Genomic DNA, 19820 nt, shown 5'->3' on the forward strand with positions numbered 1-19820 from the left:
AAAGAAAAGAGAAAGAACCCAAATTAATAAAATCATGAATGAAAGGCGAGAGATCACAACCAACACAAGGAAATAGACAATTATAAGAACAGGTTATGAGCAACTATATGCCAACAAATTAGGCAATCTGGAAGAAAGAAATAGATGTATTCCTGGAAATTTTTGAACTACCAAAACTGAAAAAGGAAGAAATAGAAAAATCTGAAAAGACAATATCCAGCAAGGAAAATGAAGCAGTAATCAAAAATCTCCCAACGCATGAGTCCAGGGCCAATGACTTCCCAGGGGGAATTCTACCTAACATTTAAAGAAGAAATAATACCTATTCTTCTGAAGCTGTTTCAAAAAATTGAAATGGAAGGAAAACTTCCAAACTCATTCTATGAGGCCAACATTATCTTGATCCCCAAACCAGAAAAAGACCCCATCAAAAAGAGAATTACAGACCAATATCCCATCATCCCTAATGAACATGGATGCCAAAATACTTACCAAGATACTAGCCCATAGGATCCAATGGTACATTAAAAGGATTATTCACCATGACCAAGTGGGATTTATTCCTGGGATGAAATGGTGGTCTCATCAATGTGATACACCACATTAATAAAAGAAAAGGTAAGAACCAATGATCCTCTCATTTGCTGCAGAAAAAGCTTTTGACAAAATATGGCATCCTTTCTTGATTAAAACTCTGCACAGTGTAGGGATAGATACCTCAATAGCATAAAAGCCATATATGAAAAGCCCACAAGAAATATCATTCTCAATGGGGAAAAAAATGAGAGCTTTTCCCTTAATGTCAGGAACACGACAGGAATGCCCACTCTCACTACTATTGTTCAACATAGTATTAGAAGTCCTAGCTTCAGCAGTTAGACAATAAAAGGAAATAAAAGGCATTCAAATTGGCAAGTCAAACTTTCACTATTCACAGATGACATGATACTTCATGTGGAAAACCCAAAAGACCCCACCCCAACATTGCTAGAACTCATACAGCAATTCAGCAATGTGGCAGGATACAAAATCAATGCACAGAAATCAGTTGCATTTCTATACACTAACGATGTGACTGAAGAAAGAGAAATTAAGCAATCAATTACATTTATAGTTGTACCAAAAACCATAAGATACCTTGGAATAAACCTAACCAAAGAGGTAAAGATCTGTACTCTAAAAGCTACAGGACACTTAGGAAAGAAATTGAGGGAGACACAAAGAGATGGAAAAAGATTCCATGCTCATCCGTTGGAAAAAGAAACATTGTTAAAATGTCTCTGTTGCCCAGAGCAATCTACACATTCAATGCAATCCCCATCAAACTACCATTGATATTGTTCAAGCTGGAACAGACAGTCCTAAAATTTGTATGGAACCACAAAAGACCCCAAATAGCCAAAGCAAACTTGAAAAAGAAAAGCAAAGCTGGTGGCATCACAATGCTGGACTTCAAGCTACATTAAAAAGCCATGATCATCAAGACAGTATGATATGGGCACAAAAAAAGACACATAGATCATTGGAACAGAGTAGAGAGCCCAGAAATGGAACCACAACTCTATGGTCAACCAATATTTGACAAGCAGGAAGGAATGTCCAATGGAAAAAAGACAGTCTCTTCAACAAATAGTGTTGGGAAAATTGGACAGCCTTAAGCAGAAGAATGAAACTGGACCATTTCCTTACACCACACACAAAAACAGACTCAAAATGGATGAAAGACTTAATGTGAGACAGGAATCCATTAAAATCCTTAAGGAGAGCACAGGAAACAACCTCTTCAATCTTGGCTGCAGCAACTTCTTGCAATACACTTCTCCAAAGGCAAGGGAAACAAAGGCAAAAATGAACTATTAGGACTTCATCAAGACAAAAACCTTCCGCACAGCAAAGGAAACAGTCAACAAAACTAAAAGACTACAGAGTAGGAGAAGATTTTTGCAAATGACAAAGGGCTGGTATCCAAGATCTAGAAAGAACTTATCAAACCCAACACCCAAAAACCAAATAATCCAGTTGAGAAATGGCCAGAAGACATGAATAGACACTTCTCCAAAGAAGACATATGGATGGCCAGGAGATATATGAGAAAATGTTCCATATCACTTGTCATGGGGGAAATACAAATCAAAACCACAATTAGAATGGCTAAAATTAATAAGACAGGAAACAACAAATGTTGCCAAGGATATGGAGAATAGGTAACCCCCTTATATTCTTGGTCGGAATGCAAGCTGGTGCAGCCACTCTGGAAAACAGTCTGAAGGTTCCTCAAGAAGTTAAAAATAGAGTTACCCAATGATCTGGAGGTTGCACTACTGGGTATTTACCCCAAAGATACAGATGTAGTGAAAAGATGGGGTTACCTGCATCCCAATGTTCATAGCAGCAATGTTTATAATAGCCAAACTGTGGAAGGAGACGAAATGTCCTTCAACAGATGAATGGATAAAGATGTGGTTCATCTATACAATGGAATATTACTCAGCCATCAGAAAGGAGGAGTACCTACCATTTACTTCAACATAGATAGAACTCCAGGGTATTATGCTGAGTGAGGTGAGTCAGTTAGAAAAAGACAATTATGATATGGTTTAACTCATAGGTAGAGTATAAGAAATACTGCAGATCATAGGAGGGGAGGGAAAGAAAGGGAAGGGAGGGAAAACTAAATGGGAAGAAATCAGAGAGCAAGACAAACTTGGAGAGACTCAGGACTCCAGGAGACAAACTGAGGGTTACAGAAGGGAGGTGGGTGGGGGGATGTGCTAACCAGGTGACAGGTATTAAAGAGGGTATGTGTTATTATGACCACTGGGTGTTATATGCAACTAATGAATCACTGAAAACTACATCAAAACCTAATGATGTACTATATGTTGTCTAATTGAATTTAAATTTTTAAAAAAGAGCTTCTACAACTCAACAATAAACAATCTGATTCAACATGAACAAAGGATTTTTTAAAATTATGTAACATTTTTTCAGCTTTATTGAGGCATAATTGACAAAATTGTAATATATTTAAAATGTACAACATGTTTTTTTGATATGCACATGCATTGTGAAAGGAGTGTATACACATACACATTCAAGGTAATAAACATGTCCATTACCTCACATATTTCTCTTTTCCTCTTTTCTTTCTTTCCCTCCCTCCCTTCCTTCTATGAGAATGCTTAAGTTCTCTATAAGCAAATTTAAAATATACAATGTAGTATTATCAACTATATTCACTGTTATACATTGGCTCAAAAGAACTTATTCATCTTATAACTTAAAATTTATACCTTTTTACCAGCTTCTCCCTGTTTCCCTCACCACCCCCTATTTTGACCTCCATTCCGCTCTTTCTATGAGTTAAACATTTTTTAAAAATTATACATGTAAGTGATGTCATGTGTATTTGTCTTTCTCTATCTAGCTTATTTCTCTTAGCATCATGCTCTTCAAGTTCATCTGTGTTGCTGCAAAAGCAGCATTTCCCTCTTTTTAAAAGCTGAATAATATTCCATTATGTATCTATATCACATTTTCTTTATCCATTGTTCATTCACTGACATGTTGTTTTCATACATTTGATGTTGTAAGTGATTCTGCAGTCAACATAGGAGTACAGGTATCTCATTGAGATAGTGATTTCATTTTCTTTGGATATATACACAGAAATGGAGTTTCTGGATCATATGGTAGTTCTATTTTTAATTTTTTGAGGAACTTCCATACTGTTTTCCATAGTGGACACACCAATTTACCTTCCCACCAACAGTATACAAGAGTTCCCTTTTCTCCACATCTTCACCTCTGCATCCTCATCTTTTGTCTTTTGGAAAATAGACATCCTATCCTCTACCTTGTTGTGGTTTTCATTTGCATTTCTCTGTTGAGCAATAATGTTGAGCACCATTTCATGTACTTATTTGCCATCTGTATGTCTTCTTTGGAAAAATGTCTGTTTGGGTCCTTTACCCATTTTTTAAAAATTGGTGTTTTTCCTGTTGAGTTCTATGAGTTCCTTGTATATTTTGGATAGTAACTCACCATCACATATACGGTTTGCAAATAATTTCTCTCATTCCATCAGTTGCCTTTTTATTTTATTGATGGTTTTCTTTGCTGTGCAGAAGCTTTTTACTTTGATGCAGTCTCACTAGTTTATTTTTGCTTTTGTTGCCCTTGCTTTTAGCATCAAATCCAAACAATCATTGCTAAGACCAATGTCTTGTTTTCTTCTAGGAGTTTTATGGTTTCAGATCTCCATTCAAATCTTTAATCCATTTTGAATTGTTTTGTGTGATGTAAGAGTCCAATTTTATTCTTTTGTATGTGGACATTCAGTTTTCCCAGAACATTGAATTGATGAGACTAGCCTTTCTCCATTGTATATTCTTTACTTCTTTTTTGAAAATTAATTGACCATATACGTATGCATGTATGTGTACGTGTGTGTGTGTGTGTGTGTGTGTGTGTGTGTGTGTGTGTGTATGTGTATTTCTGGGTTCTCTATTCTGTTCCATTCATTTGTGTGTCTCTTTCTTTCCCAACACTATAATATTTTGATTATCATGCTTTGTAATATAGTCTGAAATCAGGAAATGTAATGCCTTCAGTTTTATTCTTCTTTCACAGTTGCTTTGGCTATTCATAGTCTTTTGTGATTCCAAACAAATTTTAGGACTGTTTTTTCTATTTCTGTGGAAAATGCCATTGGAATTTTGATAGGTATTGCATTGATTTTGTTAATTGTTTGGGGTATTATAGACATTTAACAATATTATTTTTTCCAAGCAATGATCATAGGATATTTTTCACTTATTTGTCTATATTTCATCAATGGCTTACAGTTTTCAATGCACAAGTAATTCCCAACTTAGTTAATTTTTCCCTAGGTATTTTCTTGTTTTTGATATAGTTGTAAATGGGATTGTCTTCTTAATTTCTCTTTTCAATAGTTAGTTGTTATTATATAGAAATGGAGCTGAGTTTGTATATTGATTACCTTTCCTGCAACTTCACTGAATTCATTTATTAGTTCTAATAGGTTGGGGTGTTTTGGTGTTTTTTTTTTTTTTTTTTTTGTGGACTCTAGGGTTTTCTATAAATAACATCATTTGATCTGCAAAGACAATTTTACTTCTTCTTTTAGAGTTTTAATTCCTTTTATTTCTTTTTCTTGCCTAATTGCTCTGACTAGGACTTCTAGTACTATATTGAATAAAAATGGCAAGAATGGACATCCTTGTCTTATTCCTCATTTTATAAGAAAAGCTTTCAGCTTTTTACCATTGAATATCATGTTAGTTGTGGCCTTGTCGTATGTGGCTTTCATTATTTTAAGGCATTCTATAATCAATTTATTGAGCGTTTTTATCATGAAAGAAGGCTAAATTTTGTCAAGTGAATTTTCTGCATCTACCAAGATGACCATGATTTGGATCCTTCATTTTGTTAATATGGTACATCACATTTTTTGATTTGCATATATTGAACCATCCTTGCATCTCTTGATAAATCCACTTGTTCTTGGTGTATGATCCTTTTACTGTACTGCTAAATTCAGTTCACTAATATTTTGTTAAGAATTTTTGCATTTATGATCATTAGGGATATTGGTCTATAATTTTCTCTTTGTGTAGTGTCTTTCTTGCTTTGATTATCAGTGTGATGCTGGCCTTGTAAAATGAATTTGGAAATGTTTCTCCTATTCAGTTTTTTAGAAGAGTTTCAGAAGGATTGATATTAATTCTTCTTTAAATGTCTGATAGAATTTACCAGTAAAGCCATCTAGTTGTGGACTTTTGTTTGTTGGAAAGTTGTTTGGTTTTTTTTTTTTTTTTTGGAAAGTTTTTGATTATTGATTCAAAACCCTTACTAGTAATTGGTCTTTACAGATTTTCTATTTCATCATAATCCAGTCTTACTAGGTTGTATATCTGTAGGAATTTATGCATTTCTTCTAGGTTATCTAATTTTTGCACAATTGTTCATAGTAGTCTCTTACGATCCTTTGTATTTCTGTGGTATTGATTGTAATACCTGTTCTTTCATTTCTGAAATGAAATGTTCCTCTGTTCCTTGGTCTAACTAAAGGTTTGTTAATTTTGTTTATCTTTTCAGAAAACCAACGATTATTTCCACTGATGTTTTCTATGGTCTTCTTAATTTCTATTTCATCTATTTCCACTCTGAAATTTCCCTTCTCTTTCCTTCTACTAATTTGTGCTAATTTGTTCTTCTTTTTCTACTTCCTTAAGGTGTAAAGTCAGATTGATATCTTTTGTTTTTCTTAATATAGGTGTTCATTCTATGAACCTTCTTCTTTGAATTACTTTGCTGCATTCCATATGTTGGCATACTGTGTTTCCAGTTTTGTCTCAGGATACTCTTTGATTTCCTCTTTGGCTCATTGGTTGTTCAGTAGTATGTAGTTTAATCTCCACACACTGGTGAATTTTCCAGTTTTCTTCCCGTAATTGATTTCTAGTTTCAAACCACTGTGGTTGGAAAAGGTTCTTGAGATTTTAGTCTTCTTATATTTATTAAGACCTGTTTTGTGGTCTAGCAATGATCTATCCTGGACAGTGTTCCATATGCACTTGAGAAGAATGTATATTCTGCTGTGGTTGGAAGGACTGTATTGTAAATGTCTAATCTGTCTGGTCAATGTACAGTTTAAGTCCAGTACTTCCTTTTTGCTCTTCTATCTGGATGATCTGTTGTTGAAAGTGGGGTACTGAAATCCTCTACTATTAATATATTGCTATATATTTTCCCCTTAATATCTGTTTATATTTTGCTTTGTATATTTTGGTGTTCCAATGTTGGGTACATGAATATTTATGATTTTTATATTCTTTTGATGAATAGACCCCTTTATCACCATATAATGACCTTTATGTTAGTTTTTGGCTTAACTATTTTTGGCTTAACCAAACTCCTTTTGGTTTCCATTTGCATGAAAAATTTTTTTCCAATCCTTCACTTTCATCCTTTATGTGTTTTTACAGGTGAAGTGAGACTTATAGGTAGCTTATAACTGAGGGCTTTTTTTTTTTTAATACACTCAGCCACTTTGTGTCTTTTGGTTGGAGAATTTCATTCACTTATAGATAATTATGGACTTAGTATTGCTATTTTGTTGATTGTTTTCTGTTTTATATCTTAAATAAAATATCTTGTATCTATTTTAAGGTGATAACTTAATTTCAAATGTGTACAAAAGCTCTGCATTTTTACACTTTCCCTACATTAATGCTACATTTTTGATTATTACAATTTATCTCTTTTTATGTTGTGTATCCATTAACAACTTGCTGTAGTTACAGTTATCTTTAACACTTTGTATTTTAATCCTTATACTAGAATTGTGATTTACCTGCTACCATTAGTTTGAGTATTCTGAATTTAATTATATATCTACCTTTTACTAGTGAATTTTATACTTCCACATATTTTCATGTTACTAATTAGCTCCTTTGTTTTAGCTTAAAAAACTCCCTTTAACATTTCTTGTAAGGCTGACTAGGGAGGATGAACTCTTCAGCTTTTATTTGTCTGGAAAACTTTATCCTTCAATTCTGAAGGACAGTTTTGCCCCATAGAGTTTCTTGCTTGGCAGTTTTTTCCTTCATCACTTTGAATATATCATTCCACTCTCTTCTGGCCTATAAAATTTCTGCTGAAAAAGTCACTTTTCTGTGACTTTTTTTTTTATCCTGTAAAAAGTAGAAGTCACTTTTCTCCTGCTGCCTTTAATTGCCTTTCAACTTCTGAAAATTTGTTTGTGTTTCAATATGGATCTCTTTAGATTCATCTTTTTGAGATTCTTTAGACTTTCTGGATCTGAATGTCTGTTTGTTTCTACAGATTAAGGAAATTTACAGCCATTATTTCTTCAATTAAGCTTTCTGCACCTTTCTCTCTCTCTCTTTTCCTTCTGGGACCTCCAATTTGGTCTGCTTGTTGGTGTCCAATAAATACATCCCTCTCTCCATTCCTTTCCCCTTTTGCTTCTCTAATTGGATGAATTCCACTGCCTTGTCTTTGAATTTGTTGATCCTTTCTTCCGCTTGATCTGGTCTGCTATTAAAACCCTCTATTGAATTTTTTAAGTCCGTTATTGTATTCTTTGGTTCTATAAATTCTGTTTAGTGCTTTTTTATATTTCCTGTCCCTTTGATAAAATTCTCAATGCTCATGCATTGTTCCCCTTGCCTTGATGAACATCTTTATGGCCATTATTTCAAACTCTATCAGATAGACCACTTCTGAAATATTGGTTTCTAGAGATTTATCCTGTTTTTTATTTGGAATATATTCTCTTCTTTCTTCATTTTTTTTCTTGAGTCTCTATGGTGGATTCATTGTATTAGATAAAACAGTCACTTCTCCCAGTCTTGACAGACTGGTCTTATACAGGAGATGAATTTCATCAACCAAACAAGCTCAAGCTTCTAGGTCTCTCAGGCATTTGTGATTCTCCTAGCCACCAGTTATTCTTAATGTTCCCCAACAGCTGAATATGTCCCAAGACCTCAGTGTTCCAAAGAGAAAGATCACATTCAGAACCTATATGCAGGATAAATTAGAAGCGAGTCCCTCTGGCAGTAGGTGGGAAAGTATGCAGGTGAAACTCTTCCACAGAGAAACTGAGAAGTAGGTATTTGCCTATTCCTTCTTCACTGAGCCAGGGTGTGTATCCATGCTGGGATTAGAGGAGTGTGCTCCTGCACCACTTAAAAACTGCTTATTTGTTTGTTATAGTCCTGTAGGACTTTTCAGTGCAATCCCCATTGGCAATCAGAGCCAGGGAAGGTGTGGACCATCCTCAGGCAGCAACTGTAAAAACTAGAGTAGTAGGTATGTGTAAAGTCTCCTTCCAATGGTGGCCTAATTATATAATTAGAGTTAGCTAGAGGGAGAAAGTAGTAGAAGTGCCCACTAGCTCCCCTGGACAACTCCATTAAGGACTATAACTAACAACTAGATATGTGCAAATTATAAGCCAGACCCTCAGGCAGTGGGCTGTAAAGTATGTAGTCCACTCCCTTCCAGGAAAAGACTGGAAAATGGACCCTTTTTTTCCCCCCTGCTTCCTCTGTACTACCAAGCCTCTTGGAGGACAGCCACAGTGAGTGCTAGCATGTAAAGAACTAGCTTTGTTTTCTGTGGTGCTGTGGGACTTGTGGTTATATACTCCACTGGCTTTCAGAGCTAGGAATTTTGGGGACCTGTCCCTTGGGTGGGAGCCTTAAAAGTTGGAATCCTTTATGTCCTGTCCAAATGCTTTACTCCTCAGGAAGAGGCTGAGAGTTGGGGGTATCTTCCTTATAGTATGGTTCTGTGCCAGATGGGTTTATGATATGTTTGTCTCATCTTTCCTATCCATTTCACTGTGGTTATTTTTTTTTAGTTGCCTGATGTGGTAGGAGTCAATCAGCTAGTTTCCAGTTTTTTTTCAGCAGAAATTGTTCCATGAGTAGCTGTACTTTATGTGCATCTGTGGAAGGAGGGAAGTTCAGGGGCCTCCTAAGTCAACACCTTGGTCCCTTCTACAAAGGAATGGCATATACATTGCTCCAAAGAAGACATACAAATGGTGAATAAGCACATGGAAAGATGCTCCATATAATTCATTAAGGAAATGCAAATCAAAGTCATAATAAGGTTACCACTTCACATCCATTGGAATGGCTACTATTTTTAAAAAATGTAAAATAACAAGTATTTGAAGGATGAGGATAAACTGGGAACCTTTTTGTATTGTTGCTAGAAATGTAAGATGGTATAGCCATTACGGAGAACATTATGATGATTCTTCAGAAAGTTAAAAGTAGGATTGCCATATAATCTAGCAATTTCACTGCCATAGATATATACTCAAAAGAATTGAAAACAGGGACTCAAATACTTGCATACAAGTATTCACGTTAGCATTATTCTCAGTAGCTAAAAGGTAGAAACAACCCAAATTTCCATGAACAGATAAAGGATAAACAATATGTGATATATACATGCAATGGAATGTTGTTCAGCTCTAAAACAGAATGAAATGATGCACCTTGAAAGCTTTGTTAAGTGAAGTAAGACACAAAAGGATAAATATTGGGGGGGAGGAGTCAAGATGGCAGAGAAGTAGCAGGCTGAGACTACTTCAGGTAGCGGGAGATCAGCTAGATAGCTTATCTAAAGATTGCAAACACCTACAAATCCAACAGGAGATCGAAGAGAAGAAGAACAGCAACTCTAGAAACAGAAAATCAACCACTTTCTGAAAGGTAGGACTGGCGGAGAAGTGAATCCAAAGCGACGGGAAGATAGACCACGGGGGGAGGGGCCGGCTCCCAGCAAGCGGCGGAGCAACGGAGCACAAAATCAGGACTTTTAAAAGTCTGTTCCGGGGCGCCTGGGTGGCTCAGTGGGTTAAAGCCTCTGCCTTCAGCTCAGGTCATGATCCCAGGGTCCTGGGATCGAGCCCCACATCGGGCTCTCTGCTCAACAGGGAGCCTGCTTCCTCCTCTCTCTGACTGTCTCTCTGCCTGCTTGTAATCTCTGTCTGTTAAATAAATAAAATCTTTAAAAAAAAAAAAAAAGTCTGTTCCGCTGAGGGACATCGCTCCAGAGGCTTAACCGGGGTGAAGCCCACGCAGGGTCAGCGTGGCCTCAGGTCCCGCAGGGTCACAGAAGGATCGGGGGTGTCTGAGTGTCGCAGAGCTTACAGGTATTAGAACGGGGAAGCTGGCTACAGAGACAGAGCCGAGGAGTAAGCTCTAAGCTCCGGGTTACCTTGAACCAGTCGCAAGCTCGGTCAGCTTGGAGTGCGGCGGGAGGCCAGGGTGATGGGAGTAATTGGGCGCTGTTCTCTGAGGGCGCACTGAAGAGTGGGACCCCAGGCTCTCGGCTCCTCGGGGCCGGAGGCCACCATCTTCATTCCCGCCCTCCGGAACTCTACAGAAAGTGCTCAGGGAACAAAAACTCCCGAAAGCAAACCCGATCGGATTACTCAGCCCGGCCCCAGGTAAGGGCGGTGCAACTCCGCCTGGGGCAAAGACACTTGAGAATCACTACAACAGGCCCCTCCCCCAGAAGATCAACAAGAAACCCAGCCAGTACCAAGTTCACCTACCAAGGAGTGCAGTTTCAATACCAAGGAGAGCAGCGGAATTCCAGAGAAGGAGAAAGCAAAGCATGGAACTCATGGCTTTCTCTCCATGATTCTTTAGCCTTGCAGTTAATTTAATTTTTTTTCTTTTCTTTTTCAATTTTTTTTCTCTTCTTCTGCTAAATTTTTTTAACTTTTACCCTTTTCTTTTTTAACATTTTTTAACTAGTTTATCTAATATATATATACATATATATATTTTCCTTTTTATATTTTTTCTTTATTGGTTTTCTTTTTTTAATTGTTTTTTTTTCTTTTTTTTTCTTTCTGAACCTCTTTTTATCCCCTTTCTCCCCCCTCACGATTTGGGATCTCTTCTGATTTGACTAAAGCATATTTTCCTGGGGTTGTTGCCACCCTTTTAGTATTTTACTTGCTCCTACATATACTCTTACCTGGACAAAATGACAAGGCGGAAAAATTCAGCACAAAAAAAAGAACAAGAGGCAGTACCAAAGGCTAGGGACCTAATCAATACAGACATTGGTAATATGTCAGATCCAGAGTTCAGAATGACGATTCTCAAGGTTCTAGCTGGGCTCGAAAAAGGCATGGAGGATATTAGAGAAACCCTCTCGGGAGATATAAAAGCCCTTTCTGGAGAAATAAAAGAACTAAAATCTAACCAAGTTGAAATAAAAAAAGCTATTAATGAGGTGCAATCAAAAATGGAGGCTCTCACTGCTAGGATAAATGAAGCAGAAGAAAGAATTAGCGATATAGAAGACCAAATGACAGAGAATAAAGAAGCTGAGCAAAAGAGGGACAAACAGCTACTGGACCATGAGGGGAGAATTCGAGAGATAAGTGACACCATAAGAGGAAACAACATTAGAATAATTGGGATTCCAGAAGAAGAAGAAAGAGAGAGGGGAGCAGAAGGTATATTGGAGAGAATTATTGGAGAGAATTTCCCCAATATGGCAAAGGGAACAAGCATCAAAATCCAGGAGGTTCAGAGAACCCCCCTCAAAATCAATAAGAATAGGTCCACACCCTGTCACCTAATAGTAAAATTGACAAGTCTTAGTGACAAAGAGAAGATCCTGAAAGCAGCCCGGGAAAAGAAGTCTGTAACATACAATGGTAAAAATATTAGATTGGCAGCAGACTTATCCACAGAGACCTGGCAGGCCAGAAAGAGCTGGCATGATATATTCAGAGTACTAAATGAGAAAAACATGCAGCCAAGAATACTATATCCAGCTAGGCTATCATTGAAAATAGAAGGAGAGATTAAAAGCTTCCAGGACAAACAAAAACTCAAAGAATTTGCAAATACCAAACCAGCTCAACAGGAAATATTGAAAGGGGTCCTCTAAGCAAAGAGACACCCTAAAAGTAGTAGATCAGAAAGAAACAGAGACAATATACAATAACAGTCACCTTACAGGCAATACAATGGCATTAAATTCATATCTCTCAATACTTACCCTGAATGTTAATGGGCTAAATGCCCCAATCAAAAGACACAGGGTATCAGAATGGATAAAAAAACAAAACCCATCTATATGTTGCCTACAAGAAACTCATCTTAAACCCGAAGACACCTCCAGGTTTAAAGTGAGGGGGTGGAAAAGAATTTACCATGCTAATGGACATCAGAAGAAAGCAGGAGTGGCAATCCTTATATCAGATCAATTAGATTTTAAGCCAAAGACTATAATAAGAGATGAGGAAGGACACTATATCATACTCAAAGGAACTGTCCAACAAGAAGATCTAACAATTTTAAATATCTATGTCCCTAACGTGGGAGCAGCCAACTATATAAACCAATTAATAACAAAATCAAAGAAACACATCGACAATAATACAATAATAGTGGGGGACTTTAACACTCCCCTCACTGAAATGGACAGATCATCCAAGCAAAAGATCAACAAGGAAATAAAGGCCTTAAATGATACACTGGACCAGATGGACATCACAGATATATTCAGAACATTTCATCCCAAAGCAACAGAATACACATTCTTCTCTAGTGCACATGGAACATTCTCCAGAATAGATCACATTCTTGGTCCTAAATCAGGTCTCAACCATTATCAAAAGATTGGAATCATTCCCTGCATATTTTCAGACCACAATGCTCTGAAGCTAGAACTCAATCACAAGAGGAAATTTGGAAAGAACCCAAATACATGGAAGCTAAACAGCATCCTTCTAAAGAATGAATGGGTCAACCAGGAAATTAAAGAAGAATTGAAAAAATTCATGGAAACAAATGATAATGTAAACACAACGGTTCAGAATCTGTGGGACACAACAAAGGCAGTCCTGAGAGGAAAATATATAGCAGTACAAGCCTTTCTCAAGAAACAAGAAAGGTCTCAGGTACACAACCTAACCCTACACCTAAAAGAGCTGGAGAAAGAACAAGAAAGAAAGCCTAAACCCAGCAGGAGAAGAGAAATCATAAAGATCAGAGCAGAAATCAATGAAATAGAAACCAAAAAAACAATAGAACAAATCAACGAAACTAGGAGCTGGTTCTTTGAAAGAATTAATAAGATCGATAAACCCCTGGCCAGACTTATCAAAAAGAAAAGAGAAAGGACCCAAATAAATAAAATCATGAATGAAAGAGGAGAGAGATCACAACGAACACCAAAGAAATACAGACAATTATAAGAACATACTATGAGCAACTCTATGCCAACAAATTTGACAATCTGGAAGAAATGGATGCATTCCTAGAGACATATGAACTACCACAACTGAACCAGGAAGAAATAGAAAGCCTCAACAGACCCATAAGCAGTAAGGAGATGGAAACAGTCATCAAAAATCTCCAAACAAACAAAAGCCCAGGGCCAGATGGCTTCCCAGGGGAATTCTACCAAACATTTAAAGAGAACTAATTCCTATTCTCCTGAAACTGTTCCAAAAAATAGAAATGGAAGGAAAACTTCCAAGCTCATTTTATGAGGCCAACATCACCTTGATCCCAAAACCAGACAAGGATCCCATCAAAAAAGAGAACTACAGACCAATATCCTTGATGGGAACACAGATGCAAAAATTCTCGCCAAAATACTAGCCAATAGGATTCAACAGTACATTAAAAGGATTATTCACCATGACCAAGTGGGATTTATTCCAGGGCTGCAAGGTTGGTTCAACATCCGCAAATCAATCAATGTGATACAACACATTAATAAAAGAAAGAACAAGAACCATATGATACTCTCCATAGATGCTGAAAAAGCATCTGACAAAGTACAGCATCCCTTCCTGATCAAAACTCTTCAAAGTGTAGGGATAGAGGGCACATACCTCAATATTATCAAAGCCATCTATGAAAAACCCACCGCAGATATCATTCTCAATGGAGAAAAACTGAAAGCTTTTCCGCTAAGGTCAGGAACACGGCATGGATGTCCGTTATCACCCACTGCTATTCAACATAGTACTAGAAGTCCTAGCCTCAGCAATCAGACAACAAAAGGAAATTAAAGGCATCCAAATCGGCAAAGAAGAAGTCAAACTATCACTCTTTGCAGATGATATGATACTATATGTGGAAAACCCAAAAGACTCCACTCCAAAACTGCTAGAACTTGTACAGGAATTCAGTAAAGTGTCAGGATATAAAATCAATGCACAGAAATCAGTTGCATTTCTCTACACCAACAACAAGACAGAAGAAAGAGAAATTAAGGAGTCCATCCCATTTACAGTTGCACCCAAAACTATAAGATACCTAGGAATAGACCTAACCAAAGAGACTAAGAATCTATAGACAGAAAGCTATAAAGTACTCATGAAAGAAATTGAGGAAGACACAAAGAAATGGAAAAATGTTCCATGCTCCTGGATTGGAAGAATAAATATTGTGAAAATGTCTATGCTACCTAAAGCAATCTACACATTTAATGCAATTCCTATCAAAGTACCATCCATTTTTTTCAAAGAAATGGAACAAATAATCCTAAAATTTATATGGAACCAGAAAAGACCTTGAATAGCCAAAGCAATATTGAAAAAGAAAGCCAAAGTTGGTGGCATCACAATTCCGGACTTCAAGCTCTATTACAAAGCTGTCATCATCCAGACAGCATGGTACTGGCACAAAAACAGACACATAGATCAATGGAACCGAATAGAGAGCCCAGAAATAGACCCTCAACTCTATGGTCAACTCATCTTCGACAAAGCAGGAAAGAATGTCCAATGGAAAAAAGACAGCCTCTTCAATAAATGGTGCTGGGAAAATTGGACAGCCACATGCAGAAAAATGAAATTGGATCATTTCCTTACACCACACACGAAAATAAACTCAAAATGGATGAAGGATCTCAATGTGAGAAAGGAATCCATCAAAATCCTTGAGGAGAACACAGGCAGCAACCTCTTCGACCTCAGCCTAGGAACATCGCCAAAGGCAAGGGAAGCAAGGGCAAAAATGAACTATTGGGATTTCATCAAGATCAAAAGTTTTTGCACAGCAAAGGAAACAGTTAACAAAACCAAAAGGCAACTGACAGAATGGGAGAAGATATTTGCAAACGACATATCAGATAAAGGGCTAGTATTCAAAATCTATAAAGAACTTAGCAAACTCAACACCCAAAGAACAAATAATCCAATAAATGGGGAGAGGACATGAACAGACATTTCTGCAAAGAAGACATCCAGATGGCCAACAGACACATGAAAAAGTGCTCCACATCACTCGGCATCAGGGACATACAAATCAAAACCACAATGAAATACCACCTCACACCAGTCAGAATGGCTAAAATTAACAAGTCAGGAAATGACAGATGCTGGCGAGGATGCGGAGAAAGGGGAACCCTCCTACACTGTTGGTGGGAATGCAAGCTGGTGCAACCACTCTGGAAAACAGCATGGAGGTTCCTCAAAATGTTGAAAATAGAACTACCCTATGACCCAGCAATTGCACTGCTGGGTATTTACCCTAAAGATACAAACGTAGTGATCCAAAGGGGCACGTGCACCTGAATGTTTATAGCAGCAATGTCTACAATAGCCAAACTATGGAAAGAACCTAGATGTCCATCAACAGACGAATGGATAAAGAAGATGTGGTATATATACACAATGGAATACTATGCAGCCATCAAAAGAAATGAAATCTTGCTATTTGTGACGACGTAGATGGAACTAGAGGGTATCATGCTTAGGGAAATAAGTCAATCGGAGAAAGACAACTATCATATGATCTCCCTGATATGAGGGAGAGGAGATGCAACACGGGGAGTTAAGGGGGTAGGAGAAGAGTAAATGAAACAAGATGGGATTGGGAGGGAGACAAACCATAAGTGACTCTTAATCTCACAAAACAAACTGAGGGTTGATGGAGGGAGGGGGGTTGGGAGGGGGGGTGGGATTATGGACATTGGGGAGGGTATGTGCTATGGTGAGTGCTGTGAAGTGTGTAAACCTGGCGATTCACAGTCCTGTACCCCTGGGGATAAAAATATATGTTTATAAAAAATAAATTTTAAAAAAAGGATAAATATTTTATCATTCCACTTATATGAGGTGTCCAGAAGAGGCAAATTCATACAAACTGCACTAGAAGTTATCAGGGGCTTAGGGAAGCGGAGAATGAGAAGTTATTGTTTAATAAGTACAGAGTTTCTATTTGAGATGATAAGTTCTAGAAATGGATAGTGATGATGATTGTACAACATTGTGAATGCACTTAATGGACTGAATTGAATTGACTTGTACAGTATTGTACATAATTGAATAGTACACTTAAAATAGTTAAAATGGTAACTGTATATTTTATCAAATTTTTAAAAATGATTTTATTTATTTACTTGACAGACAGAGATCACAAGTAGGCAGAGAGGCAAGCAGAGAGATGAGGAAGCAGGCTCCCCGCTGAGCAAAGAGCCTGATGTGGGGCTCGATCCTAGGACCCTGGGATCATGACCTGAGCCGAAGGCAGAGGCTCAACCCACTGAGCCACCCAGGCACCCCTAAAAAGCCTATTTTTAAAATTTTTATTTTTTGATCATAAAGTTTAGTTACAAATCATTAATAGATTTGAATATTTCATTTTCATAGAGGCCCAGAACAACGTTTGTAAATTTCTACAGTGCTGCCTAAAATGCTGTTTCTGGTGTTTGGAAAGAATGGTAAAGTTTTTTAACAGAAATGCCTATGTTATGGTAAGTAGATTATTTTTTATTTACTAATTTCTTCTTTGCAAACCCAAACCCCATTTGCACATTTCCATCTCTAACACTTTTTACCTCATGCAGTTGAATTTATCACTATGTTGATATAAGGATTTGTGATTCCCATGTATGATTCAGAACTATGCTTTCCTAGTTGAGATAACATCTTAACTGTACTTCATTATTACTGTTAATATCTTTTTAAAGAGGGAAAATATTATTTACCTTGGAAATTTTTAAATATGTTAGATTGAAAAGATTTTGTGTGTCTTTGACATTGTTTAGTGAAAGGAGAGGTTAGTCTATATTCCACTCTGAGAAAAAAATTCTAATTCTGGGACTTACATATTTCTAGGGAATGGTCTATTTCTTCTTGGAAATCTTATGTTGAAATGTGTGGGAATCGATAAGGCCTAACTAAAGTGTTACTTCTTTCCTATGGGAATATGGAGATTTTTAAAAACAGGGGTTCCAAAAACATAATTCTTCTAAAATTTAGTAACTACAACCTTATGATACTTGCTTATTATCACCATGACACAGAATCTGCAGGGGTGATTCAAATAGTCCTGAAGATTTAAATAGTCATTAATTTACCTCCAGTAAGAATACTGTATTAAGCCTTTTAATCAATAAATCAATGTATCGAAAGGTGTTGTTTTCCTGAGAATAATCTTTAAAGTGAATGCTGCAACATTTTTCCTATTCACAACAGACCCTACCTAGCCCAGACACTTCAAAGACAGAAACCATATCCTGGGATTTGAGAAAAAGATCTACCTCTGTGTGAATTCCCATGGAGTGTTAACAGGCATATAGCATCTGAAGCATACCTTATTGTAAATGCCCCTGACAGCTGTGCAGAGTTGAGGATGTACAGTTCTCTGGTCTCACATGTACCCAAAGGCTAGAAAGAGGAATGACAGTAGCAGGCTGGGTGATAAGAGAATTAATTCATTTTCCTGTCATTGGATTGTCTGTTGGTCTTGTTAGGGCATGTTACTGACTCCAGAATAATAACAACTGTTTTCCTCAGATTGCAATATATGGCAAAAACTTCTGCAGGTCAGCAAGAGATGCTTTCAATCTGCTGATGAGAAATGTTTTAAAGTAAGTAATCAGGTTGAATTTGCAAAAGAAAATTTGGTGAACCTTGAGCATCAAATACGTCACATGTGATTTAAATTGATGGTGATCTTATTAGACATGAATATTATCTTTCAATTGGATAGATTTAAATCTCTCTCACACTATTTCTTTTTGTATCTTAGAATGTTGCTTCTATCATCCATCTACATCTTCACACTCACTGGCATTTTATTGATTTTTATTATCCCTTCTGCTCAAGAAATTCTCCACACAAACATCATGTCTCTGACCATTTCCTTCTCCCCAAATTGACAGAGTCTGAGTGAGCAAAAGCAGGGAAGAAACGAAACCTTCTCAAAATTCAGGGTGTCTTACTTGGGCTTTGAAACAAAGGCTGACATATCTAATTATGCCAGATAGCCCTACAATGCCATCTTATGTTTACTTCATCAAAAATAAATCAGAACTTCATTTGGGAGGTCTACCTTCATTTCTTGCATTTAACAAAGGCCAAATAAAATTTCCAGCAAAGACATATCAAAACGAGCTCATGAATTATTTACTCTCATAAATATCTAGTGACAAATGTAATTTAAACACAAAATTATACTTTCTTTTTTTTTTTCTGATTCTCAGAGTTGCAGTTATGGATAAAGTTACAGACTTTGTACTAATCCTGGGGAAAATTCTAGTTGCTGGATGTATAGGTAAGTAATAATAATAAATATAGTAAGTCTAAAAGGTACTTGGAATAACTTCTTTGCTATAAAAAACTATGTTTCTTTGCAAATACATAATATGCATGTTCTGCCTGTCCAATGTAGGTGTCCTGGCCTTTTTACTCTTCACACACAGATTGCCAACGATGATAGAAGGACCGACATCTTTAAATTACTACTGGCTACCTTTACTGGTAAGATCTGGTGTCTCAGTCAGTTCAGGCGTCTATAATAAAAATATCATAGATTGGATGGCTTAAGCAAGAATTTATTCCTCACCGTTCTGAAGGCTGAGAAGTCCAAGATTAAGGTGCCCACAGATTCAGTTCCTGGTGAGAGCTCTCTTCCTGGTTTGCAAAGAGACACCCCTCTCCCCCGCCTTCTCACTGTATCCTAACATGGTGGAGAGAGATCGCATCATCTCTCCTATCTTGTCTTTTAAGGGCACTAATCCCATTCATGAGGGCTCCACCCTCATGACCTACTTACCTCCCCAAACCTCACCTCCCCAAACCTCATCACATTAGGGATTAGGTTCAACATAGGCATTTTGAGAGGACACAATTCATTCATAACCACTGGGTAATATTGACTCTGATTTATCAGAGATGGCAAAAAAAAAGGGAACAAGAAAAATAATCATAGTTAACATTATTGGTCCTACTTTGTGCCAAGCCTTATTCTGTTTCA

General features: G+C 37.0%; 1 protein-coding gene across 5 annotated transcripts in view; it reads left to right on the forward strand.

The window, feature by feature from the left end:
- Window positions 1-19820, forward strand: part of SLC44A5 (solute carrier family 44 member 5) — a 405375-nt gene that overhangs the window by 374777 nt on the left and 10778 nt on the right. For all 5 annotated transcript variants that reach the window (XM_047728191.1, XM_047728193.1, XM_047728192.1 and 2 more), the window contains 4 exons: window positions 17210-17313; window positions 18359-18432; window positions 19048-19118; window positions 19236-19324. In XM_047728191.1, coding sequence (XP_047584147.1) covers window positions 17210-17313; window positions 18359-18432; window positions 19048-19118; window positions 19236-19324 — 338 coding nt within the window. The remainder of the gene's footprint in view (window positions 1-17209; window positions 17314-18358; window positions 18433-19047; window positions 19119-19235; window positions 19325-19820) is intronic.

The sequence above is a fragment of the Lutra lutra genome, chromosome 4 (genome assembly GCF_902655055.1).
Source record: "Lutra lutra chromosome 4, mLutLut1.2, whole genome shotgun sequence".
Classification (NCBI taxonomy): Eukaryota; Metazoa; Chordata; class Mammalia; order Carnivora; family Mustelidae; genus Lutra; species Lutra lutra.